General features: G+C 53.6%; 3 protein-coding genes across 5 annotated transcripts in view; 1 reads left to right on the top strand and 2 right to left on the bottom strand.

Moving 5' to 3' along the window:
* AK8 (adenylate kinase 8) overlaps window positions 1-3,674 on the bottom strand; it is a 133,278-nt gene extending 129,604 nt beyond the window's left edge. The window contains exons 1-2 of one of the 2 annotated variants that reach the window (XM_068552578.1): window positions 3,135-3,674; window positions 401-485 (exon numbers count right to left, since the gene is read on the bottom strand). In XM_068552578.1, the coding sequence (XP_068408679.1) occupies window positions 401-485; window positions 3,135-3,275 (226 nt within the window). In that variant the 5' untranslated portion in view covers window positions 3,276-3,674. The remainder of the gene's footprint in view (window positions 1-400; window positions 486-3,134) is intronic. The other variant, XM_068552579.1, reaches the window with a different exon arrangement.
* Window positions 3,352-13,275, top strand: SPACA9 (sperm acrosome associated 9). Its single transcript, XM_068552580.1, is given in 5 exon segments — window positions 3,352-4,022; window positions 5,227-9,105; window positions 11,238-11,440; window positions 12,200-12,345; window positions 12,348-13,275. Coding segments are annotated over 4 exon segments (759 nt in total). The 5' UTR covers window positions 3,352-4,022; window positions 5,227-8,958; the 3' UTR covers window positions 12,611-13,275.
* Window positions 13,276-17,881: 4,606 nt separating this feature from the next.
* The window catches only part of TSC1 (TSC complex subunit 1), a 44,866-nt gene continuing 35,725 nt past the window's right edge, over window positions 17,882-27,022 (bottom strand). For both annotated transcript variants that reach the window (XM_068551930.1, XM_068551931.1), the window contains exons 17-23: window positions 26,821-26,987; window positions 25,841-26,023; window positions 24,830-24,940; window positions 23,608-23,730; window positions 20,375-20,562; window positions 20,132-20,293; window positions 17,882-19,725 (exon numbers count right to left, since the gene is read on the bottom strand). In XM_068551930.1, coding sequence (XP_068408031.1) covers window positions 19,227-19,725; window positions 20,132-20,293; window positions 20,375-20,562; window positions 23,608-23,730; window positions 24,830-24,940; window positions 25,841-26,023; window positions 26,821-26,987 — 1,433 coding nt within the window. In that variant the 3' untranslated portion in view covers window positions 17,882-19,226. The remainder of the gene's footprint in view (window positions 19,726-20,131; window positions 20,294-20,374; window positions 20,563-23,607; window positions 23,731-24,829; window positions 24,941-25,840; window positions 26,024-26,820; window positions 26,988-27,022) is intronic.

Below are 27,022 nucleotides of genomic sequence, written 5' to 3'. Positions count from 1 at the left end.
CGCCGACGACGACGAGACCATCAGGAAAACCCGAGTGTTGCCTGTCTGGGTAGACCAGAAACCACATTTACACCTGACAAGTGGAGTGATCACAGAGCTTAAACCCAACAGGCGACATCAGCTGGGGCGTGCCAAGGCATTAATAATTAATTCCGCGGGCCATTCTGAGGTTTTCATTTTAATCACTTGGCAGGAGAATTTGTATGAGTTGTGCTCCAAAAGAAATTAAGGCATTTTTCAATTCGCCACCTCCCCAAGTTGGCAAAACCTTTCCCCACCCTGTTCTGACCTCCCTTTAGACACAGGGAGGACAGAGTGGTTCGCAGAGGTTCCCAGGAGGAGGAGGGGAGGGAGACAGCTGGGGAGGGGGTGGGGGGGGGAGGCCCACTCCAGTGCTCACCGTAATCATTGTCTCGTTGCAAATGCTCAATCATGAATGGGATGGGGTCCTTGGGCTGGTGGATCAGGAGCTGCTCCAGCATGTTCTGTGGGCACAGGGCAGACACCCAGGTGGTTAACACCTGCATGAGCACCCAAGGCCCCAGGCTCAGGAGGCCCAGCACCCTGGTATCGCAGTGGATACCAGTTACGGGGCCTGATCTCTCCCCTGCCCCCTACCCTAGCTGGCATCTGTCTGGGTCCCTGTGAGCAGGCCGTGTGGGCTTCGCTGGGGAGGCACCCGGACGGAGGCGGAGCTGGAGGGATGGCGCCCCGGACTCAGAGCAGGCAGTCTCGGGGCCCTCGCCCCTCACTTCCTTGGTGACTCCCAGATCAGCCTTCTCTCGGTTTCTCTCCCGCGCTGCACCCGTTCACCCCTCAGAGCCCTAGCAAATGCTGTTCCTTCAGCTTGGAACACTTTTCCTCCGGCCTCAATGGAAACATACCTTCCCGATGATACTCACTAGGTCAATCCTGTCATATGTTCCTGCAGCCCCCGTGCATCCCCTTTATCGCCTTCCCCTTGTCCCAGTGCCTGGCACAATCCCAGCAGGTGCCCCACGCGGATGTCTGCTGGGGGACGTGGCCATCGCTGCTACCTGTGTCCCTCCAGAGTGGAACAGATATCTAAAAGAGTCCTGGGATTGTCTGGCTATTTAATCCTAAGGGAAAGCAGCTTCCACGATTCCAGAACAAAAGGCTCAGAAATGGACCAGGTGGCTGACAGCAGCGGGGCTGGTGCACTAAGGAGCAGCCTTATGCCCTAGGGACAAGCAGGGAGGGGCTGTAGCCCTTTGGGGGCGGAGGGAGAGCAGGGCAGTAAAAACAGCATGAACCATGAGAAGTCCTAGCCCCACTCCGCTTCTCACCATCAAGACCCTTCCCTTCTCTGGGCCTCAGATTCCCTGCCCATTAAAAGGCACAGCTGGATGAGATCCCTAGTCACATATCACTGGTGAGATGGTGTGAGCTGATCTTAGATGGTTCTCAGATGAATATTTTAAATTTCACTTTTACACAGTTGCATATCTAATGTGTATTAGAAAAATCAGTATGTCAAACCTACGATTTCAAGGATATTGCTTAGGATGAGGTGAAATAAGTTAATTTTTTTTAAAGTGGGTTGATTTAAAGAAATGATTAAGTTAAAATGGAAATATGGTGTCGGTTATATGAATCTATACCTGTGGTAATATTTCATAGACTCATACCCAAAAAATGAGTGCTGGTAAAAATGGATGAAATCCAAATAAGGTCTGTAGTCTAGCTAATAGTACCTATGTCAATTTCCTGATTTTGACAATGTACTACAGCTACCTTAGATGTTACTACTAGGGGAAGCTGGATCAAGGGTACATCAGAACTCTGTACTATTTTTGTAACTTCCTGTGGGTCTAAAATTATTTTAGAATAAAAACATTGGGAATTCCCTGGCAGTCCAGTGGTTAGGACTCAGTGCTTTCAATGCTGGGGCCCAGGTTCAATCCCTGGTCAGGGAACTAAGATCCCACAGCCTCGCTGCACAGCAAAAAAAAAAAAAAAAAAAAAGAAAAAAGCCAGAAAATGGAAATGGTAAAAACCAAGGAGGGAGCACACAAATGACTAAGGACTGGGAAATACTGGACCACAACCTTCCTCAGGCTGCTCCTTCCAACAACTGCTATGAGATACACCAGATTCTCTAGAGCGGGGCACAGTGCTCCCAGGAGTTGCCCCATCCTGCCCACCACCCGGTGACTTAGGACTCAGCTAGCCATCTTCTTCACTTAGATTGGCCACTCAGTTTTAGAAATCTCTCGTGTGTCCTCTGTCAGTTAACACTTTCCAAAGGAAGCCTATGTGCTTGCTGGAGGGATGGAGACTCAGGTTTCTTAGTCTGAGTTCTTCTCTCAGCGCTGTCAGAGGCTCAAACGGCCACTGGCATCACTAAGGAGGTGCCTCTGGGGACGGGGTGTACCCGGAGGAGCAGACAAACACTCCAGCTTCCCTTTGGCCCTCAGAACCTCGGAGTGGCTGAAAGTTCCTCCGGTCCAGCTCCTGAAAGCCTTTACTTCCACGCGATGCAGAAGGGAAGCCTGGAGCACGTGCAGGGGCACGGCTTTGCCTAAGGTCACACAGGGAGTAGGTCGGTCAGGTCAGGAACTCAGGATGAGGGCTTGGGAGATGCCCTGAACTCTTGGCCCTGAGGAGGAAGGGCCAGGTAAGAAATGCTGCTGTCCAAACCACAGGGCTGCTGCCCCAGGAGGTGGCCCTCTCAGACGACGGAGAGGGCCACCTCCAACGCAGACACTCTCCAGCTCAGAAACCAACACTGCAGACGGCCTGGGAATTGTCAGCACCAGATGAGCCCCTTAGAAACCACCTCTTGCAACCTGGCGTCTCACAGATGGGGGAACTGAGAAAAGGAAGGGACCTCTTCCAGATCATGGACTTGACTGGGGCGGGGCCAGGACCAAATCACGGCCAGCATGGCCTGCCCCCTTTCCTCCCTCCAGGGAGGGTCAGGGAGCATCTTTTGGTCGAGCGGTCCCCTGGGCTACGATGGCACAGGAGTCGAACAGCCCAACTTGGGCGTCCTCGTGGGTAACAAACGTGACCCCTCCCTGATGCGGCGTCGCCGGCGCGCAGCCGGACCGCAGCAAGAGGTTCCCCGGCCACCGCCTGGTGTCGCGACAGGGCAGGGCTGCCCGGGTCACCTGCATCAACTCGAAGACGTGGTTCGCCTCCCCATACTGGGGCATTTCCGGGGGGATGCGGTGCGGGGCGGTGGTCGCGTCCATCTCGCCGTGCAACGCGTCCGCTCCCCGCTGACCGCCGTCGCTAGGGCCGCGCGTCATCAGCGCGCGCCGCTCACTGGTGACCGCCGTCGCCAGGGGTGCCGCGCCGTTGCGTCATCAGCACGCGTCGCGCCCGCCCACCGGCGAGGCTGGCGCCTGGCCTGGGTCCCTGCTCCTCCGCCGGCGAGCTCAGCCGCCTGGGGCCAGTGCTCCCCCGCCCTGGCGTCGTCCGCGCCCCTCTGCGCGCCCCCAGCGGGGCACCTCAAGTCTCCTCCAGCTGTGGCCTTCTGGGGTCAGAGGTGTCCCCTGATAGGGCCCCCCCTGTGCTGAGAGACCCCGAGGGCACGTCGGCCCCCGAGAGGGCGGGAGGCGGATCCTGCTTCTGGTTCCGTCATCGCGCCCTGGCCCAGACGTTAGGAGCTCCTTGAGCCACCCCGGCTCTGCTCTCTGGGCCTCAGTTTCCTCATCTTTAAAATGAAGACGCTGAGTCGATGTGGGGCAGGGTGCTTGAAAAAGGAGGGGCGGAGGGTCGAGGGTCCCGTCGGAAACCCTCAGCCCAGCTTGCACCTTCTGAGCCCCCGAGACCCCGCCACTTGCTCCCGGGGCGGGGCGGGGCGGGGCGGGGCGGGGCTGCCCCGTGACCCGATTGCTATGGCACCGGCGGTAACAATCAGGCCCGCGGCCCCGCCCCTTCTCACATCAGATCTCCCCACCCCACCCACCCCGTCTCCCAAGCCCTGGGAAGGGCCTCCCCGCCCCTCCGGAGCCCCAGACAGCCACGGAGACGCTCCAGCTTCAGGGCACTCTGTGAGTGAAGGCCGCTCTAGGACAAGCAAGGTTAAAGCAGGCCCGGGGAGGGGAGGGGAGGGCCCACGAGGGCCCACCCAAGCCCTGGATTTGGAAACTGGAGGGTGAGGGGGGTGGAGAATGGAGGGGGCCGCCGCTGCTGCCGCTGCCCAGAGAGAGAGAGTTGGGGTGGGACGCGGAGGGGGGAAGGAGGTCTGCGAATCGTGTTAATCCCCGGTGGGTAGCCTGGTATCTGACGCGGCACTGAACTGGGAGCTCTAGCTCTTGTCCGTTGCTATTCTTAGGAGGAGCTACCGTAATGTGAACATTATGGAGAGGGAGTATGGCATAGTCAATACAGATTGCCCAGAGTTCAAATCCTGGCTCCGCTCTTACTAGCTGTGCAAGCCTGCTCTGTGCCTTACTTTCCTCCCCTATTAAGTGGGGATTACGGAAGGCTTCCATGAGCCAATATGTCAGAAGTATTAGACAGTAACTGGGGTGTAGTAAGTGCACAATGCAGAGGGGCTACTATTAGTAATATGTCTCATTTAATCTTTGCACCAACCCTGAGAAATAGGTACCTTCATTCCCATTTTACGGGTGAGAAATTGGAGGCTCAGAACGGTAAAAATTTGTTAGCTGAGCCATTTCCCTTTTCTGGACCTCTTTCCTCATCGGCTGTTGATCATGGAGCATTGGAATCAGAAGAGCCCTTGAAAAGCCTCTAATCCAAACTCCCTCATTTTACAGATGGATAAACTGAGGCCTGGAAAGGGGGAAACCCTAGGCCAAGGTCACTTGTTAAAGGTAGAGCCAGGCTGGAACTAGGCGTCCTGGCTCCTAGCCAAAGCCTTTTCCAGCAGCTGCCAGCCCAGAGACATGCCCTCCAAGGGGAAGAGGCTCGCTCCCCCTCAGAACTGCCTTCTCAAAGCACGTACACACTTTGGTAGGCTTGTCAAATTCAACTGCAAAGACAGCTGGGGAAGAAAAGGAAGCTGCCTCACCCTGAACAAAGAACATAACCACCAAGCCTGCAATTTGCACTGGAGAGGCTCAGTTTGCTTCCTGGACATTTCTGAAATGACTTGCCTTCCTCCTCGTTTATTTTAAGCCCTAGGCACTTTTCATACCACGATTTAATCTTTAGCAGCCTGAAACAATACAAATCAATTGAAGCCTAAAACCTATCGGGTAATCATTTTTTTCCTTCCTCCTCCCGCAGATCAAGAAGTGCCTGCACCCTGCGCCTTTCCTCCAGACTAATCTGGCTGCAGTGACTCTTGTTCAAGGGACGATCACTTTGGATAGCTTATTACGGCTCCTCTCACGGTACTCCTGGTGTGCATGTCACAAGTCGATAGGATCAAGAACCAAGTCGGTTTTGCTCTCAGGGGCTCTTGGGGCCACCAGTCAAGGTAGGCCGTATCCCTAGAGAACTTGGCAGTCCCAGGAGGGTGGCAGGGAGCTGGGCACACAGGGCAGCCCCCTGAATGCTAGTCCTCATTGCTTTGGCACGGGGAACAGGGAACAGCCTCACTCGAGCGGAAGCGAGGCCCAAGGGGTCTAGGTAGTGCAGGCCCTTGGTATCCACTCCCCACCCACCCCGCCCCCCCAGCCACAGTCAATCTGGTATCTGGCGTGTTTCTCTCAATGGACCATCACTGGGGGGTGGGGGAAGGAAGGGAGGTATCCAAGTTAAGATCCCAGGCTTAATAAAGTCGGGCAGAACTGAGTGGGGAAGCCGGTTTGCTCCCATCCTAGCTGCCTGACCTCAGCTCTGTCATCTGTCGTGTGGGGGTGATCGTGGTACCCCGCTGAGAGGGCTGTAGCAAGGATCTGAGGTGATGCCTGTCCAGGGTTTACCTAGAGCCTCATCGAACCGGCTGTTATTAGGAGGATTGGGCCGAGCCATCTGGCATCTCGTTGAAGGCTGAATCTCGGCTCCAGTTCGCCCTGCCCTGCACCCACCCACCTCCTGCAAATGCCCCTCTTGCAGACTGTGTAGCCCTTCTGGCCATTCCCATCTGGCTTCCCTACTTGCTTTTCTCCTTCTCTCGACTGCCGTTCACTTCACTTATCCTCATTGTCTGCCTCCCATTCTTAAAGTCCCTCCAGGGTAGGGAGTCTTGTCTATTTTGTTCAATGCTGTGTATCCAGCCCAGCACCCTGCAGGTGTCTGGCACCTGGTGGGCACTGCAGCATAAATGAATGAACGAATGAGTGAACGCCTGGAGTGCTCTGCACCTCCTTGGCTAGAAGCTTCCGTGGTTGCTCTCACAGCTCTGCCTGACAGTGGGCCCTCAGCCTCGCCCTGCCCGCCGGCCCTGCACCTGCTCAGGACATTCCCTCTTCCCACCCTCTGCCCGGGGTCCCACCCCTCCGCCCACCTGCCCTCCTCCTCTCCAAAGCCGGCCTTCTTTTCTTTTCTATAAATTTATTTATGCATTTATTTATTTTTGTCTGCGTTGGGTCTTCGTTGCTGCACGTGGGCTTTCTCTAGTTGCAGCGAGCGGGGGCTGCTCTTCGTTGCGGTGCGCGGGCTTCTCATTCTGGTGGCTTCTCTTGTTGCGGAGCACGGGCTCTGGGCGCTGGGGCTTCGGCAGTTGTGGCTGGCGGGCTCTAGAGCGCAGGCTCAGTAGTTGTGGCGCACGGGCTCGGTTGCTCCGCGGCATGTGGGATCTTCCCGGACCAGGGCCCGCACCCGTGTCCCCTGCATTGGCGGGCGGAGTCCTAACCACTGCGCCACCGGGGAAGCCCCCCGGCCTTCTTTTCAAACCTTCCCTCCACCAGGAGGTCGAGCCCTCAGCAGCCTTGGCTTCTTCCAGGGTGCACATCACGCCTGCTTTTACCTGTCTTGATTGCTGCGTTTCTGGCACCCCCTTACCTTTCGCAGCGAGGTGTGGGCCTCGCTCTCGTCGCCCTAGGCCAGGTCCTGCTCAGCCTGCCTCCGTGGGAGATGACAGAAGACCGCTGCAGCCCGGGGCGACTCGTCTCTGCCTCCAGGATGGGGCCGGGGGGCCTTGGCTGGCTGTGGCACGTGTTCCACAAACAGCGGGTCCCACCGCGTCCCCACAGCCCGGCCCCCCTCCCAGCTTGCGCTGAATGGGGCGGAGGTTGAGTAGAGGGAGGCCACTGCCCTGCGTGGCGCTGGAGCAGGCCTGTCGCCGGTGGAGCTGCGCTGCCCTGTTGGCAAACACAGGCTGCGGCTCCCAGGGGTGGCCTCGGGACGCTGCCATTGAAGCTACTCCAACTCGGTTCGCAGCAGACCCACCTGGGCTGGCGGGGCACGATTGTCGGGCCCCCTCCCGGCACGGCTCCTTTCTTTCTTTCGGCCGTGCCTCACAGCTTGTGGGACCTTAGCTCCCCGACCAGGGACTGAACCCGCGCCCTCAGCGGTGAAAGCGCAGACCGCCAGGGAGTTCCCTGGCGCGGCTCCTTTATGGCAGCGGGGCCGCGTGTAGCTCCCAGCCCAGGACCGCGGCGCCCAGCTCCAGGTCCCCAGCCCTCTGAAGTTCTCTGACTCACCCCGCCCAGTGGTGTCGTGGAGGCCACCCGGTGGTCTGTTCTCCTTTCATCCCCCTGATGCCGTCTCCTCTTACCCGAGACTCCCTCGTTCCGGTCCTGCTGTGTGAGGATGCCGAGGGAGACCCAGCAGAAAGCAAGCCTTCTCTCCACCTGCGACCTGGCAGGAAGGCTGCTTGTGTTCTCCGCCCACCCCAGGGTTCTGGCCCCTTCCACCTGCAGCATCCCACCGGGGCCCTACCTCAGTGCAGCCTCCTCTGACTGACGCGGGCCACGTCCAAGCCCGGGCTCCATGTGTGCCAGGGCCTCGTGGTGCAGGAACAGCCGGCTGTGACACCTTCAAGGATGCTGGTTAGACATCAGGAAACCCAGGACCTAGTGCGTCTCTGGCACAAGCTTGCTGTGACCCCCTGGGCCTCAGTTTCCCCCGGAAGTTAAGGGGAGTTGATCTGCTGGGCTTCCTTCCAGCCCTAACAAACACTCCATAAACCCGTGACCTGGAGCGTTTTGCATGTGCTCGGCAAAACCGTGATGTCATGGAGGGCAGAACCCACTGCCTCTTTCTGCTCAGAGGAGATGGTGGACACGTCGTGGACCTCCTGGATGACACTGGGACAGTTTGTGAGTGAGGCACCAAAAGACAGTACTCCCCGCAGCGTCAACTCTTCCAATCAGGGTCATCCCTGCAAACTCCCCAGGAGGCAGGGAGGGGGCACCAGCGGCCAACCCCGCCCTGGGGATGGGCAGACCTCAACTCAGGGCTCCTGGCCCAAGCACAGAGTAGGGAAACGGCATGTCCTCAGACTCGACTAGAAGGGTCTCAGTGCCGACCCTTCCCCTGCTTAGCCTGGAAAGGATCCTTAGACTTTCCCACCAGCTGCAGAGTGGCAGATGTTTTAAAACAATTTGGTCCCAACTGACAAAATCACAGATTTTACATGCTGTGACACATTTCTCCATCCCGGCCTTTGCTGACACCACAGGGAGGTGCTGGAGGCCGTGTGTGTGTGTGTGTGTGTGTGTGTGTGTGTGTGTGTGTGTGTGTGAGAGAGAGACACCCACAATCTGGAGAAACTGAGGTCCGGGGAAACTCATGTCTACAGCTGAGGGAAGGCAGTCTTGTTTCACAGCAAAGAACATGTCCCTGGAGGGTAAATAGGCTTGGGTCGGGCTTGGCTCCGTCGCGGACAGCCTGCCGGGTTCTTGAGCAAGTGCACAGCCTCCTAGGGCCTCGTTTCCTTCTCTGCAAAATGGGGATGAAAATCGTCCCTGCTCCCCAGGGTTGCGGGGAGCTGCTCAGCCCCGTGCGCCGCTGAGAGGGGCCGTGGGCATCTCACAACCCCCGAGCTGGATCCGCGGGTCTGGCCCTGGGAGCTCAAGACTCTCCCCTTCCTCGCACAGACTCCTTCTCGCCTGTGAATGAGCAGACGGGATGATGAATGAGGTGAAAGAATCCCTTCGAAGTGTGGAGCAGAAGTACCGGCTCTTCCAGCAGCAGCAGTTCACCTTCATCGCTGCCCTGGAGCACTGCAGGGAGAATGCCCACGACAAGATCCGGCCCGTCTCCAGCATCGGGCAGGTGGAGGCTCGCGGGCTCGCGGGCGGGGCCGGCCCTCCTCCCCTCACTTGAACGCTGAAAAACACCAAGGCCCAGAGAGGGCCAGTGCATGTGTGCCAGCATCGGGACTCAGATCCTAACTGGTGGAATAAGCCGTTCACTCATTCCCTCACCAAGTATGTGAGTGAACGGCAAAGCGGTTGAAAAGTGTGGGCTCAAGACTCAGCCGGCCAGCGTTTAGGTCCCGGCTCTGCCACATGCCACCTCTGGGACCGCGGGCCAGTGATTCACCTCTCTTCATACATTTCGTCTGGGAAGTGTACGAAGGGCAGCACACACCTCCTAGGGCTGTTAACGCGGGTTTAATGAAATCATCAGCAGAACCCACTCTGTCGGCACCTGGTGCTGTCGGCCGGGGCTCAGGACAGGGATGTATGGCGAACAGATGCACACGGGCCCAGCCACTGGGTTCCACTGCGGTTTAGAAACTGCGACCTGCCGCGCACCTTGCTGGTCACATTTGCAGACGTGTGCAACCCTTGCCTGGCAGCATCCTTCAAACATTTTTTTTTAACTTTTGTAAAAATTTCTCCCAGTTTTTTAACTTGAAATTTTAAAAACCTACAGAAAACGAACACCCGTGTAACTTTCACCTAGATACATCAGTCTGTAATATTTAGGGTGCACCCTTGTTTGTATGTACCCTCTTTCCTCTGAACTATTTGAAAGTAAACTGGCTGCATCCTTTTCAGCCCATCCCCCAAAGGTTCAGACTTCCAAGGGCACAGAACAGGTTTTCAGTATCAGGAAGGAGCCCCCGAGACGCCCCCCACCTCTGCTCAGAATCTACATCAGGGCTGAGTGACCCCGACCCACTCCTCCTTGCCTTAGGTTCAAGAAGGCTTTTGGTAGATAATGGCCCCGTGTGTGTTGACTCTCAACCCTCAGCCTGCCCTTCCCGGACTGAGGTATCCAAAGGTTACCTGCACGCACACCTGGTAGCCCAGTGACGCTGCTCTGTTGTAGTTACGCCACAGTGCAGGTTCCTCCTTCCCCCCTGCCCCGCCCCGGACCCCGGGGCAGGTGTGTGTGGTGTTTGGGCATACACCGTGGGTGTCAGAAACCTCTGCCCCCCTACAAAGCTATTGTACTTGGGAAGGAACTACTTGAGATCATTTGGGGAGACATCCCTCGCGACAAAAAGTCAACCAGTGGCAGCAGGAAAACCCTGGTTGTCTTAGAACTTTCTGGGTACTGGAGGAGGTAGGCAATGCCCCCTTCCACCAGACCGTGGAGAGTAGGACCACGTGAAATGGGTCAGTTAATCCTGCCTGGACTGGAGCCAACTCCTCCCCAGCCCTTGCCCAATCTCAGATCCAGAGTGACTGGGGGTCCCGGGTGTGGAGAGAGTCCTGGGCCGGGGAGGATCCCCACTGCCCCCCAAGGAAAGGAGTTGAAATGAGATCAGTTTTATCACTATTCTTAGCACCTTTTATGGCTTAAGAAAGGTTTCCCTCCCACTAAAACACGTTCACATGGGAGGTTTCGTTTTTAGTATTTAAGCTCTCCATTCTCTTAGAGTTAATTTTTGTCTGTGGCGTGATGTGGAGACGACATTTTTTTCCTCATATAGATCATTGTTTTCCCAGCTCTACTTACTGACTTGTCCCTCCTTTCTCTAGCCTTGGAAGCATAGGGACAACAAAACTACAAAGGATTCTAGTTTGCTCCTCAATCCGGGTGGCCCAAACCAGCAGTTCTCAAAGTGGGTCCTCTAGGTGGGACTATGGCATATAGAGTCAGGGACTAGCCCTCTTTGCTTCAGGTGTTGGCTTAGGTGCCTGGGACTGGTGAGACGTATGGGGCTCAGAGCCCTCGAGCTGGGGGGAATAGGCAGGGCATCTCACCTCTCTGGGCCTCGGTATCCATCTGTAAAATGAGGACTTAAAAAGGTACCCAGTGTATGGCATTTAGGTGAGGACTGAGTGAGCTCAGGCCTGCAAAGCTTTCTGCATGGTGCCTGGGACACTTCAAGATGTTCGCTGTCTATAGACCCGAATGCTTACACGTTACTGGCATGTCCCTCATGACTCTGGGAGGGCCAAGGCAGGTGCTCCCGGGTCCTCCCGGCTCACTCCGCGCGGCCCGTGCAGGTGCAGAGCTACACGGAGCACCACTGTGGCAACTCCACAGACCGGCGTGTCCTGCTCATGTTCCTGGACATCTGCACAGAGCTCGGCAAGCTGTGCCAGCACTTCGAGGCCCTGCACTCGGGCACCCCCGTCACCAACGACCTCCTCGAGAAGTGCAAGACCCTCGTTGGCCAAAGCAACGACTTAAGCAGCCTGCGAGCAAAGTAAGACCCTTCTGATCCGGTTCCCGAGGCCTCAGCGCCTGCGTGTGGGAGGAGGGGGGAGGGGTCGGGGACGGGAGAGGAGGGGTCCTGGAGGAAGGGCGGGCTTTTGCTGAGAGGGCAGGTGAGTCTAAGCTGGTGAATCACAGGCGACTGTCCAGACGTCCCCGGCTGGGAAGTCCTAGGCCCCTTGATTTAGTGGACTGACTCTGGCCCAACAACTCGTCTTATTGAAAATGAGGGATTCTGAGGCCCAGATCTAGTAGGACACAAATCCTTCTGCTGGAGCCTGCACCAGGCCAGGAGAAGGGGGGTCACAGACCAGTTGTTCCCAGAAGCCCAGGAAGAAGTGGGATGTCTGGAGCCCGGTCCCACGGGCGTCAGCACCACCAGCGTGGTTCCCTAATTCTGAGCCCTGGGGAATCCGCAGCACAGAGTACCAAATTCTGGAGGACGCTGTTGAGATATTAGGGTGGGAAGAGTCAGAGGGGCTAAACGGTGTACTTGGGAGTGATTAGAGCAGGCTTCCACAGCTCGCGACCCACGCCTTTCACACCGGGATCTCCTGGGAGCTCTTGGGCCCTAAACCCACTCAACCCCCATGTCTGGCACCGAGAGCCTGGCCTGGTGGGCGCACAGCTCTGAAACCTCCCAAGGGGGTTCTGCCGTGGGGGCAGCACTAGAAACCCCTGCCCGAGGTCCGGGCCGCGGCACGGGAGTCCCCGGAGCAGGGCTCAGCCGGCCCCTCTTGCCGCCCTGCAGGTACCCTCACGACATGGTGAACCACCTCAGCTGCCACGAGGCCAGGAACCACTATGGAGGCGTGGTCAGCCTCATCCCCATTGTCCTAGACTTGATGAAAGAATGGGTCGCCCACTCGGAGAAGCGGCCCCGCAAAGCGCTGCAGCACGTGAGCCCCAGGCAGCCACCAGGGCAGCCGCTCGTGCTCCCCAGGCCACAGGCACCCAGCCTCGGTGAAGAAAAGACAAGTGTGGGCAACCGACACAAGACAGCCTCAAACCTAGGGGGAAAAACAAAGACTGTTCAAAACCACCCTGGAGACCACCTGGTGGGAAACTAACTCAGCCGGTGACCTGCTTGATCCCAATCCCATCCTGTCCCATCCCGTCCCGTGGGGCACTATTGCTACTAAGCTTGGTTTCCACTAGTTGATCCATTTTCACCGGTGCCCCCAGTCTTTGCCCCTTATTAAGCCCCAAGGGGACCGCCCCATGTGTGTCTGAGAACCTCTCCCCCTCTCGTGCTTTACCTTCTAACTTTTCCTCGCCTCCGAGCGTCAGCCTCCGTGCTGATGAAGAGGGCCGTCACTTCGTGTTGCTGGTAGAGGGTGTCCCGGGGAGGCTGGGGAAGGGCTAGGGCACCGACTGTGCCGCCCAGGCCCAGCTTTCCCAGCTGAGCCGCTCAGCTGGAGGCGGCCGCTCAGCTCCCTTCCCGCCGCGGCGGCAGCCGTAGGCGAGACGCCAGTCTCTGCAAGACAGAGCTGCTCCCGCCTCCCGGGGTGCTGAGGGCAGCTCGCTGCACTGCTCAGTGTGATCAGGTCTCTGGACCAAAGCCCAAGGGGGAACGAACCCGCCTTGCCTCTCCTTTACTTGGGAGGGCGACTGAGAGAAGCCGGAAGAATTGACTTTGTGGCTCCCGTCCGCGGACAGTTACCTGGTTTCTACAACGTAATTGAGGCCCAGACGTTGTAAAACGCGTCACTGGCTTCCGAGCTTGCCAGAAGTACTGTCTGACTGTTGGTTTTTGCCTTCACAGGGGGCGACTTAGCTTCTGTTATTCTTGCTTCCTCGGGGGCGACGGTCAAGAATAAAAAGCGTTCTGCCACCTCTTTGCCTGGCCTGGTTTCCTGGGATTTATCCCTTAAAGAAAACGACATTCACCCTAAGACCCCAGAGGACGCTGGGCAGTAGCCTCACAAGCAAAACCACTAGCAAAGCGCTACCACTGTGGAGGGGAACACACCCCGCTCCAAACGGGGTCCGCCGTGAAGAGGTTCCTGCCAGAGGCCCACAGAAGGCCAGCCCAGTAACTCCTTGTATAGCTAGAGACCCACTCAGACGAGAACATCTGAACTTCCCAGACAAAACTTACAACTGCCACCTCGACGTCCTGTCCCAAAGGAGCTGCTTCCGCCGTTAACTGGGCAGAGCCGACCAGTTCCCAGGGCAGCTGGGCGGAAGCGAGCAGTGGAAAACCGCGCTGCAGACATGGCTCTTCACCACTGCTCCTTTCCCAGTAAGGCCAGGGCGGACCTTGCAGTCGTTTAAAGGTAGTTTCCTGCCTTCCTCCAAACACCTGACGGCACAGGGAAGGGGGTGGACGCGAGCTGCACTCCCTCCTCAGCACACTCGTAAGACACAGTCGGCAAGGCTCAGGGTCTGTAAGCGTTTTGACAGCTTCGGTGCCACCTGGGCTCCTCCAAAAGGGCTGTATTAAACCCGATGTGCTGGCCAACCCCTAGGAAGGCAAGCGCACACCAGAAGCAAGGCTGGATGGCTGTGCAGACCCGGCCCGCCGCCCGGTTTTGAGAGCTTCCTGCTAGAGATGGCTCCAGTCACCTCCCCCAACACCACCATGACGCTTTGTGGGAAGAGCGTGAATTTGAGGCAGATAAAGGTAGGATTTGTGGCTCTTTGCCAGAACAAAAGGATCTTACAGGGACTAAAGCCAGATTCCACTTGTCAGCACCCCCTCCAGCCACCCAAGGTAACCAACCAATCCAGACCCTGAGGCTTTCCATCTTTGGGCAAGTTCCTACTTTGCCTATAAGCCCCTCAGAGGCCAACATGAGTCACTTCATGTCAGTACAGCAAAGTAGTGCAAAACAATAAATTTTTATTTGTTCACAGTTAAACACAAGCAACTGCCTTGACATTTTAGAACATTCTAAGAAGGACAGCGAACCCTTTTGATTCCAATTCCCATTCACCAAGATTGTACCATTTCCTCTTGCAGTTCGCATTTATGGCATCTGATGTGGATTGTTTGACATGCTTTTAAGATCGAGACGGGAAGGTGTAAACCTTTTGACAAGAGATGACTTTCTTAAATTTAGCTAAAAGCAGTCAGCCAAAAAAAATCTTTTTCAGTGATGGGACCCCTTTAAACTGCAAGTTAGCCACATATGGTTGATCCATGATTGAGTTACAAAACTAGATTATGTCTTAGCAAAATCTGTTCCTCCATAATATATTTATGGTCCACAGACGTCTTCTGAAAAGTGATCACTGATTCTTCCTAGTGCAAAATGCCTGGCTGCCTCTTCAATAAGCCAAAGTGTCTGCTGCCAAGAGCAGCGCCGTACCCTCCCGTCCAAACACTGTATCAAGGTGGGGAAAGGGAGGAGGGGTTGGCCTGGGGGGGGAAGGGTCTCCTCTAAAACGTCTACTCCAATGGTTCAACTAGTCTACTTGTCCCCAGGGATGGACAATTTTGTGGCACCGGGACGGGAAGGGGGAGAGAAGGCTCCTCTGCCTTCGTTAACTCGTTTCAAGGCCAGAAGCCGTCGTGGGCCCAGGTGTTCGACTATCGCAGGCAGGTTCCCCTTGCAGCTACAGCCATCTTCTCTCAGGGCGGCACATACAGACTGCAGGACGGAGTGGAGAAGACGGAAACACCGCTCCCCCGGGCACATCAGAGTCACGGACGGGGAAACGAGCCACGTGGGGACAAGGGTCACAGCAGCAGCCCGGGGGCCAGGCCCCAACCTCAACGTGTTCTTTCATCTATAAAGAAAAGCTTAATCAAGTGCAATCAATTCCTCTGTCACAGTCTGGGGGAGGGCAGGGGCACACGTCAGAGAACTCTGGATGTAAACAGATACGCAAACATCTTCCCATACTCATGGCTGGTCAATTTTAACGCACGTACCTCGAACAGTGAAAATGCCCAGAGTGAGACATGCCGATTTGGGTCATTCCACGAAAGACAGCTTTCTTCCCCCACGCGAGACACACACTTCTGGGTGGGCTCGGGCTGCTCCCGGAGCCACTCTGAGGAGACGGCGGCCTCTCAGAGCATCCGCACAAGGTGGGTGGCACTCTACCTCGACAGCAGCTCTGGACTGAGTCTTCACTCTGCCCAAACCCTCCTTAGACCTGTCCACATTTTCTAACACCTCTTACTGTTTTTGGTTAGAAAAACCGCATCTCCATGTAGTACTGTCTTTCACTTGTTCTTCAGTTCTTTCTTTCTGGCTTCAAGTGGTATGTTCTAGTATTTGGTGAAAATTCACATTGACTGGTCATAGCACTTTTGTTATATTCTCTACACAGAAACACCCAATTTTTTACTCTTAACTGTGAGTCTGAACCTCTGTGGTCTCCACGGACCCTCTCTCATCATCAATGATCGTCTTATTTATCCTTTTTACAAAACTACTAGAGTTTTACCTTTCTCAACAAAAACACTGGAAACTACATGTGCTGTTGCAAATGGGGACGGCCCAGGTCTGGAGTTTTGTTTCCCACTGTCCTGGTTTTGCCCAGTGGGGAGCTGGCCTCTGTGGCCATGGTGGCACGGTGGGCTAATCTTTCCAACTGTCAGTGGCTTCCAGGACATTTCCCTGGACTGTAACAGTTTACCTTTTAAGAAGAGTTTGGACTATTTCCACCTAAACACATGACATATATTCTGGCTCACAAAGCGGCTTATCTATCATTTCTCTCTCCACTCACAGAGCCTAATAAGAAACTTCAGCAGCTTATTGCCAAAGGTTGGGCAGTTTTCCCGCCTGAAAAACTCTGCTGACAAACCTAGGGAGGTCACATCTACCCACCCACCTTATAGGGTTGGTCCCGGCACTCATCTCCAAGGAAACCTCTGACCCAAGAAATGGTCTTCACCTCCTACCTTTGGATTTCAGTTAGTTTTCTTATTCATGACCAGGTATTTCTTCCAATTCCACAGTAACAAATTTCATAGGCTTGTGACAGAACCTTGTCAAAAGCTTTTTTAAAATCCATGAAAGTTCTGTCTGATAAGAGATCCACGTACTTATTTACCTGTAGTAGATTCAGGAACTCATTTTCTCTACGGAGACCATGCTATCATCTCCCCTCCCGCCTCCCCCCCCCCGCAATGATACTGTAGTGCTCCCTTTTAAAACAAGGTTTCACGCTCCCAAGACTCCCAAGAAGCAGACTCCCATCTTCTCTCAGGGTCTACGCTGACCCTGGTTAGTGTCAGGTGGCGAGCGGAACAGGTTACGGACACTGGCCAAACAGCTCTGAAGCAGGCAGGCCTGCTCCAAGTGACTCCGGTGGAGCTTAACCCTAACGTCTGGGAATACAGGCTCTGCCTTGAATGTGACGGTTCTACTGCCTTTGCCCTGCCTGTTGCCAGGCCTGAATTCTCTCTCGGGAGTTCCTCTACCACTATCACCTTTCCATCCTTAAAAATACTCACTGCAGCATAATCGAGTGACCCGCTGACTCTTGGCAAGTCTATCATTTTCAAAACCAAACCAAACTTTATTATCGACTCAAGTCCTTTGCAATATAAAAGCCTGAATTTTCAGGCTGGGTAACTTTAGCATGACTCCAGGCCTCCATCCCCCAGCCTTGGCTGAATAAAATCCATGGCCTCCTAGAGCCCAAAGGAAGCTGAGTGCAGCTGCTGGGGTCAGCCATGGTTACAAAGCTAAGCAAACGGATGCCCCGGCTGGAGGAGTATGCCAAGGGCCTCCAGCCCGGGCCCCAGTCCACTTCACCACGCTGCCTCCTTCTTCCCTGTATTTTTACAATCTGTCCATTAAAAAATTTTTTTTCTGTCTTTACATTGGCCTCCTTGCTTTTGCAGTTAGGGTAAAGGCTTTGATTTAAGTGCCTGGTATCTTTGTTCTGTGGCACAGATCTCCTGGGCTTGGGGAGGGGATAAGCATTTAGAAACAGTTTTAATAGTTACCTGGTAACTTTTTTTTCCCTGGATTTGTTCATGTTTTCCTTTTCTAGATAAAACTGTAATAGGAAACCAGAACATATTGGATTTTAAGCTTTCCTTTGGAAAAAGCTGAATTAAACAATCCGTGGTGTCATTAATACTCCACATCAGGCATCCGGCGGCAATTGCTGGCCCCGCGCTGGGCTGGAGCAGTCGGGCACACACCCTCCCTCAAGCTGGGATCCATCTCAGTCACACCCAGAAATCCTGTCCCAAGGAGGTGGTCTGCCAGTACAGCCATGGTGACGTGGAATCTCATTCTCTAGCTCCCTTTGGCTATTTGGGAGGCTAGAATATTTATTGCCACACTTTAAAAAAGAGACTTTTACCCTCACGTGCTGGAAGCTTCCATATGCACTAAAGTTTCGTACCATTTCAGTTTGCCATTTCCCTCTTCACGGATGAACCCTTCTACACTTTTAACTGAAAGATGAGAAAGAAAAAAGCCAAGTTCACTGGCTCTTTCCTACCAGTCTCCCCCCCCCCCCCCCCACCGCCTCAGCCTCGGCTGGATCACTAGGCAACAATTCTTAGGCTTCTAGCATTCATTTCAGGAGCACCTGCTGAGTTCAGATTCTCTGCCACGACCCACGTTCTGACTTGTGTCACCTCTCCCAAGCACATGCAGGCAGCCCACTGGGCCCAGGCAGTCAGCTCTGTCAACCCTCTCCAGGACTCTCCTTTAATGCTCTGCCATGACCAAGACGTGCAAGGGGAGCAGCAACAAGCCCCCTGCAGGGTCGGCCCCTGAAAGTCAGCATTGGTGTGAAAAAGCTGTTACCTTTTTGGTGGCCTAGAATCTACTATAGCGAGGCAACTCTCACAGCCTGAGACACGATGGTCATAAAACGTTGAAGAAACTCTTTGGACCTTCAGAGCCTTTCTGCTGCAGCATTCCAGAGAAGCTGACGTAAACAGGAGGCACACGGGACAGGGAAGAGAGGCAAACAGCTAGCGCCGCCCCGCCTGCAGGCGCAGGTCCTCATCCCCAGCACTTTCCTTTCCAGGGAGCTGCTCCAGCCACCATCCTCCCTCCTGCAGAGAGCACGCCTGACCACCCACACCCCAGCCTGTAATCAGAACAGTACCAGCTTTCGAGCAAACGCCACATAAGCAAGAGGTAGTGGGGCAGGGGGACAGAGCGTTCCCAAAGGGGAGCATGGTCTCCACAGTGCCAGCTCCAGACTTTTCCAACAACAGACCTTTGTTCACATGGAACTTTCTAGGAAGCTTATCAGAACCGCCAGAAGAACTTAAGAGAGAATAAACCATTGTTTTTCTAGATCTGCGGCTTTAGATGATGGATGTTAGAACCAAAAGCAGTGACAACATCTCATGTGAAAGCTCTCATGTGAAGATGATCAGCTTTGCATGTCACATCCTCCTGGAAAGGGACAAAACCAGACTTACCTGTGATGCCAACAAGGACCCGGGCTCACGGAGAGCCCGCCCAGCTAACTGAGCTTCAGGAAAGGAGCGGGTGGCGTGTGAGACTCCAGGATTAGATTTGGCCTCATATTGCACAGGACACAACCATTTGGGGGGAAAAGGAAGAAAATAAAGCTAGTGAGGAACGCACCCTGGCCCTCGGGTTAGTACACGCTGCCAGGTAAACGAAAGAGAGGGTGGCCGAAGGGAAACTGAAGAGGCATTTCAATGCCAGATCCAAAAACCGTTCTGCATTCAGTCAACTGTCAAAGGACCCCCACCCCATTTCCGCTGCGGGAGCTAGCCCCTCAAACCCTGGAAGCGGGAGAGCTCCGAAACGGGCGCTCACACGTCCCGCTCCAGGCCGGCGCTGCGCGGGTAACACTGCCTGGCACCGTCCCTAGCTGTGCTCGTGCTGTGCCTCATTGTAGTCCATGATACGGAGCTGCCCCACGCTGTCTGGCTTCGGGGGAGGCGGCTGCGGGCCGTCTAGGTTCAGGGGGGACTTGGCTTCCACACCCGAGTCTTTGCCCAGCTCTGTCTTTAGGGTCTCAGAAAGGCTACTGCTGGTCAGGCTGTCCTCGTCGCACTGGCTCTCACTCTTATTACGAAATAGCTCTCGAGCCTTCATGCCCAGGAAGCTTTTTGAACTCGGAAGTGAGCCGACAGTCACAGGGATGCCCGCGGTGGGCTCTCCCACAGCAGTCTCCCAGCGACTGCTGAGCGGGCCCACCCTCGGGTTTGGGGGTTTCTCCGGGGTAGAAAGCTCACTGCCGCCGCTGCTGCTGCTGCTGCTGCCTCCGGGCCTGGGAGGCTTGGTCTCCCCGTTAGGGCCAGATGCCTCTTCATTGTTGTGCCCTGTCACAGAATCCGAGCAGCCGTCACGACAACAGTCGAGCCTGTAAGAAATCCGAGGACGAGAAAGGGAGCTGGTGGTTGCAGTGCCCGTGTTTGGGAAGCAAGGAATTACGCAGACGCGCGCTCGCACCGACGCCGAGCTCTGCCGGCCCGCTCTACGTTCTAGAAGAGAGGACCCGTGTTGAGAGCTCATGAAGAGAAAGCTAAGCCACAACCAGGGATATCGGACAGCGATCTTAAATAGGAACGCTTCCCAGGACCATTATCAAGTGACTCGGGCCCCAGGACAAGGAACTCAGAAGGATGGCTGGGCGCTCTGAGGGACGCAGCTGAGAGCTGCAGGCTCGCCTGTCCGGCTGGGACCGCTGCTAACGCCACACGATGCCTCCCCGCTCTGTCAGCGGCAGCCTCACGACAAGGCCACGGCTGCCGACTCTTTGCTCCTACCTTTCTTCCGCTGCTTCGGCTGCTTCTGTTTTTTCTTCTTCAAGTTTTTTCAGGAGGCCATCCTTCTCCAACCTGCCGTATAAATCTAAGATCTCCAATTCAAACACTTGGGTGATCCTCTTCTGAGCTTCATACCTGCTCTCTGCGGCCTGCAGCTGTCCTCTGAAAGATACAGACCACCCCAGAATGTGGGAAGTTCTACTTAAATACATCACAACAAAAACCTTTCCCCCTCCAAGTTACCTTGCCTGGAGTTTGACATCCTCTAAATATTTTTTCTGTTCCAAAAGAAGGTGGTCTTTCTTGGCTAGATGAGATTCCAGTTCCAAAATCCGTTTTTGAGCAGTATCCAGCCTCTGATTCTGCTGGAGAACATGGCTTCTGTTTTTTTCTAGTTCTTTCCGATATGCAGTTTTCATCATTTCTACTTCCTTAAAACAAAACAAACAAACAAAAAAAAGGAATTGGAGTTAGTACTTTTAGAAAATGAAAATGCCATACCCACTTTGCAAAAGCAATGTAACAAACATTGAGAAGGTACTTTATTAGTATATTGCTAGTGGAAATAGAAACTAGTACAACTTTCTGGAAAGTAGGCTGGCAGTAAGTACCTACTAATCCTTCCCTGAAATCTATCCCTTAGGAAATCACTTGAAACACGAATAGACATTTGGGCACAAAAGTAATCAGCACAGCATATTCAGAAGAGCAAAAAACTAGAAACTATGAAGTCTAACGTCAAGAAAATAAGTAAATTAAAGTACACTTTCTATTTAATAAGTTTTTAAAAATTACGTGTATCAGTAAAAGATAAAAAAGCAGATTATAAAGCCACGTGAATAGTGTGATCAACCATGTTAACACACACATTCTGAAAACACGCCAATATTCAGTTATGATTTCAGCGCGGTGGCGGTGTGGGCCGGCGCGGTGGCAGCGTGGTTCAGCGCGGTGGAGGTGCGGTTCAGCGCGGTGGCGGTGCGGGCCGGCGCGGTGGCGGTGTGGGCCGGCACGGTGGCGGTGAGGTTCAGCGCGGTGGCGGTGCGGTTCAGCGCGGTGGCAGTGTGGGCCGGCACGGTGGCGGTGTGGTTCAGCGCGGTGAAGGTGTGGTTCAGCGTGGTGGCGGTGTGGGTCGTTTGTTTTCTTTTCTACTCTTCTCCCTCCCCTGATACCAACTAAGATAAAGCTAGAGACGCAACAGGAATGAACATCTGCAGACCAGGTACCCTGACAAGGTTTGTCAATCATGCCAGGAAGACAAGCTGCCTGCCGACCGATGGAAACAGCAAGTGTGCACTATGCTCAGAAGAGAGGTGGAAAGGATGCTTTTCTAACAAGTATATGCTACGTTTGTGTTGTGTGGCTTTTTTATGGTGGTAAAATATACATAAACTTAAAATTACCATACATTTGTCTTTTTAAAAAAGATAATAAACCGTAAGGAGCAAGGAGATGAGCTTCCCTGAAGGCACCCCACCTCGAAGATGACCAGCAAGTCCAATGCTTCCTCGGTCAGAACGGGATCGAGTTAAGCTCAGGACTGGGACCAGATAATGTGGCCGTTCCGGCTATGCCTAATGGCTCCAGACTTCGGCATAGGTTAGGTGAACAAACTGAACTTTTGTCGGAAACGACAGTAAGTATTTACGGAGAATCAAACAAAGTATTGAACTAGGAACATCTACGCGCTATCACTAACTCTCACAGCCATGTAAGAGGGGCTACACCCAGTACCTACCAGCCATTCCCCACCTGATGCTCAGACACCCATTTCTCGTCCCCTACTGGACTGAACAAGAGGAAGCCCAGCTCCAGGTCCAAAAACAGGTTCAAAGCCATGGCTGGCTAGGGATGGACACACGACATAATCGTGGCCAATAACAAGGGTGGGAGGTCTGGTGGAGAGTTCCTGGGAAAGGTTTCCTTGATGAGAGAGACCTGCAGGAGGCGATGCTCTCCTCCTCCAGGGGACATCATGACATCTACCTGTGACAGTGTTAACTGTGGCACACACTTTGCAACCAGGAGCACAGACAGCCCAAAGACAAGGTTGAGAGGATAGGTCGGGTGGTGCAGAAGAGTGGAAAGAACCAGGCTCCTTGCTGCTGTCCCTCAGCTGCTGACTTGACCAACCTGGAACTCACCTGCCTCGGGACTTCTTGTCAAGAGAAATAATGAAACTCTTTACGGTTAAGCCAGTGAAGTCTTTTTTTTTGTTGCTGCTTATGGCTGAAGGTTTGCAAGTCAGTATTACCAAGCGCATTTTATGAACTGTGAAGCCAGGCCCAAAGAGGTCAGGTGGCTTGCTTGAGGCCCCAAGGGCGTAAGTGTTCCAACCAAAAGACAGCACCGCGGCGCCCATCCACATTTCTCTTGGGAGAGTTAGGAGTGTGTTTAAGTAAGCTTTTTCAGAGGTTCTCCTGTCCCTCAGGTCTCTTTTCCCTTCTTTCTTTTTCTGAGGCCATTATACTTCCAAAATAAGTGAGAGCTGGTTTCTAGAGAAAGTTCCACATTTAACATCCTTCTAAAGGGAGTCTGAATCTGAGAGTTGAGAGAAGCTGAGAAATAAGAATAACTATTATGAAAATTCCACCTCTCTGATTCTAAGACTACTCCCTACATTTGGCCAAGGAAAAAGAAAAAAAAGCTTTACAAAGCACAAGCCCAAAAAATCCTAAAAAGAAAGCCTGTGTGTGATGAAGAAGTTAGTGACAGGAGGCATCTAAGCATTTATTCTTAAAATTCCATTCCCAACTCATTCACCAACATTACCCGAGGCTATTTATAAAGTGACATAAAACTTCTGCCTCGACACCACTGGTAAGGCACTAATTAATGTAAGATCATCCCGACGCTGGCCTTGTTGCCAGGACTGAACCACCATCTGCTGAAATTAAATTCAACATTACGAAGAAAAAAAATATTTATAGCAGTATAAACCTACAGCCCTGAGAGTTATATGCTAAACAGAATTGGCTCCCCATCCTTTTTCTTTATCTGTCAGCCTGTCTCTCTCTCTTTAAAGAAGGGGGCATGGGTAAGAGAAGGAAAACACTTTTGGGACTTCCCTGGTGGTCCAGTGGTTAAGACTCCACGCTTCCAATGAAGGGGGCACAGGTTTGATTCCTGGACAGGGAACTAAGATCCCGCGTGCCGCGCGGTGTGGCCAAAAAAAAAAAAAGAAAAAAAAAAAAAGAAGAAAAACATTTTTATCATCTAGTCTGTACCAATTACCATTATGTGCTTTCACATATAACTGATTTAATTTCAAAGCAACCCAACTAAGGGAAACAAGCTTGTGTGATAGCTGAAAAGTGCCTGTGTTGCCAGACCAGGGAGAGGTGGAAATGACACTAGGTCTGCCACGCCATCTTTCAGGAAACAATTCATAAGCCATTCTCTGTGCTGTGCCATAGGCATATTGCCTGGGTCCTAACAGCATCCCAGGTAGGGTCTGGCTCCCCAAGCCCACATACCTTTGTGGTGTCTGAATGCTTGTTCTGCAGTTGTTCCAAATACAGCTCGTTGACTTCCCCAAGAACCAACAGCTGCCTGTTCAAGAACTCCATCTGCTGTTGGACCGACTCACTATTTGAGAGCTGACAAAAACACAGAAACAAGCGAAGTGAAAGATCTGACGACACAAAGCTAGCAAATGGACATTAAACAGGGAACCAGCTAGGAGCACACTATTTCAGGGCTGAGTCAGTGTAAACAACCCCCGTGGTTTCAAAGGCCACACCACAACGGCTGGTGGGGAGGAAGGCATACAAGGGCAACAAAAATGGACAGAAACGTACTTCAAAATTGTCCCTATGCAAAGGGGAAGAGGCACAAATGCTCTACATCAAAACTGGCCACCCACAGGGCACCTCGAGGAGATGGGTATGTACACAACCACCACAGCAGGGCTGTTAGGTCCAGGGGGATAAAGCCCTGGGATAAAACCACAGGTTCTTGAGTAAGTGATTTACGTACGAGTGCAATGACTTCCAAAGAGGAAAAGATCATAGCTCAGAAGCCTGAACGAACTCTTCACATTCATGTAAACGAAGTACTGAGAACAAGTTCCCGGGATACACACAGACCAGGGCTCAGGCTAGGCAGTCCCCTGCTGCAGGGCCGCCCACGCACTGTCTGATGTTGAGGAGCACCTCGGCCCCTGCCCACTCGATGTCAGTAGCATCAGAAACGTCAACCAGGACTTCCCTGGTGGCGCAGTGGTTAAGAATCCGCCGGCCAGTGAAGGGGACATGGGTTTGAGCCCCGGTCCAGGAAGATTCCACATGCCGCGGAGCAACTAAGCCCACGCGCCACAACTACTGAGCCTGCGCTCTAGGGCCCGTGACCCACAACTACTGAAGCCCGTGTGCCTAGAGCCCACGCTCTGCCACAAGAGAAGCCACTGCAATGAGAAGCCCACGCACTCCAGTGAAGAGTGGCCCCAGCTTGCTGCAGCTAAAGGGGGCCCGCGTGCAGCAATGAAGACCTAACGCCACCAAAAATAAATAAAACACAAAACAAAAAACGCCAACCAAAAATGTCTGCAGACATTGCCCAGCGTCCCCTGGGGGGAGGGGAGCAGTGTCACTCCCTGCTGGGAACGCCTGACACAGACACACAAGTAATGCACGTGTCCTGTCTGGAGGAAGAACATCAGCAGTGGTGTGAGCATGGCCCAGCTTGCCCGCCTCTTACCTTCTGAGACACCTGGCTGAGCAGCAGCTCGGTGTGGCACACCTTGCTGTTGGCCTTCTTCAGTTCTATGCGCAGCTCCGCGATCATGTTCCTGCAGTCCTCCAGCTTCGTCTGCCCAAGGAGACGTGCCAGGAAGTTACAGAGTGCCAGCAGGCCAGGCCACGGGTGCGCCTGGCCATCGGCCCACAGAGAACCAGGAAAGCCTCATGCCTCTGTTGCTCTACTATTCTTGGGCCATCAGGCTTAAAACTAACTTCTTAGTTTTAAAAAGTAAGTTATAGTTAATTTCTGAGTTTCTGACTGATTATCAAAAGGAAAAACAAAAACCAAAAAAAAACCTTAAATCTGCAGTTCCCCAACTGTGCGCCAAAGAGCCCTAGGGCTACACAGCAGGCTCACAGAGGCGCTGTGGGGCTAGTTGTAAATTTCGAGGGAAACACAGCGACATCTACTGGTCATGATGTGAACTACTAGCTAGAGGGAGCTCAGCGTTTCAGTATCAGGTGTTCTACGTGCCTGTGGAACACGTATTATCTTTGCAAAGCTGGGCTTGTAGGTGGTTGCTGTGACAAACATCACCATGAGAAAACCGATGTGAAACAGGAATTGAGGGCGTCGGTGTCTCATCTGATTCCAAGGTCTGAGACTCAGCAGTGCCCAACAGGTACACATACCGCATTTGTAAGTGACCACGGTCACTCAAAAATGAGATTGAAAATTGAAAAATAAAGTATGTGTGTTATTTTCTAACAGCTACTAAGTCGTTAGGACCTAAATCCTAAGTTGTCTGGATCTACTTACTAGGCAGAACTGTTAGATGTTTCTTTTGGCTGTGGAGTACCAGGAAAAAATTACTGAAATGCTAACAGAACCGTGAACCCAGAAAGCTGGGGACCCTCTGCCCTAAATAAAATGTACCTGATGTGAAATCTACCTGCCACGATTTCAGAGATGAATCAGGTGCTTTCCCGCCCTTTCCTGGCGGCCTCTGCTGGGCGCGGCAGTTCGTACCTGTAACTCCTGGCTCTGGTTGTAGAACTCCTCCCGGTCGTGCTGAAGCTGTCTGATCTGGCTGTGGAGCTGGGTGACCACCGTGTCTCGCTGCTCCTGAAGCTGACTGTATCTGGCTTGTTCTTTCTGCAGACTAACCTTCCATATCTGGATGTCTTTCTCTTGTAACTTCAACTGGTCTTTCTAGCAGAGACCAAAGAGGCCATCATTTTAGCTGCCTTCCAGCATGGGCAGTGACCCTCAAGTACAATGCGTGCTGCAGACGCTTCATCTGAACAGGCACGAGCTAACCACAGGCCCAGAATCTGACAGCTCACTGCTGTCTAACTTGGCTTTTGGTCAAGGGTTTCCAAATTCCACATTAGCAAATGGATCAAAAGTTGCTTAAAGGACTTTTCTCAGCGATCAACTTGCTCCTGATACTTTCAAAAGTCCTAAGCCCCAGCACTGAAGTAAGTGCTGGTACTGGCCAAGGTCACTAAAGTGACGAACACTGACTGAAAGCTTACCTTGCACCAGCAATGGGCAAATGCTTACTGACACGGTTTTTTTAACCACCACAGTTAGAAAGTAGATGCTGCGATTATTCTTCTCATTTTACAGAATGGGTAACAGAGGCCTCCAGAGGCTAAATGACTTTCCTAAGGTAATGAGTGTTACAGCCAAGGTCACTCTCCAGGTCTGACTGGCTTAACTGCCCTCCAAGTTTCTCCCACAAAACGGCTCCAGGAGAGCTGGTTTTACCTTTGGAGAAACAAAATCATCTTTTGCCTCTGTTACCATCACAGCCAATTACAGACCAACAGACACAAAAAAAACACTTGTCCCCGTGGGTTTGAAGAGCTGCAAGGGAATTCCGGGATGTGGCCTTTCGCGTATTAACCGCAGAGACGGAGTGACCTGCCCCAGGCCGCGCCAATGGGCGGCGCCAGGACGGAGGGCTCTGGCCTCGAGCCCCGCCCGGGCCCCGAGGTGCTCACCATGGCAGCGTTGTGCTCCTCCAGAGCAGCTGCCCTGATCACCTTGCGCAGGAGCCGCCTGTTCCGAAGCGCGTGCTGCTGCCTCTTAAAACGCTCATAGAGTAACTGGTTGTGCAGTAAGAGCAACTGGTTACGGAGGGAGCGGGTCTCATCTGAGGGAGCGGAGCCTGATTGTAAAGCAGAGGGAGGGCGGCAGAGATGC

The sequence above is a fragment of the Eschrichtius robustus genome, chromosome 10, assembly GCF_028021215.1.
Source record: "Eschrichtius robustus isolate mEscRob2 chromosome 10, mEscRob2.pri, whole genome shotgun sequence".
In the NCBI taxonomy this organism is placed as follows: Eukaryota; Metazoa; Chordata; class Mammalia; order Artiodactyla; family Eschrichtiidae; genus Eschrichtius; species Eschrichtius robustus.
This window is presented reverse-complemented; position numbering and strand designations above follow the sequence as displayed.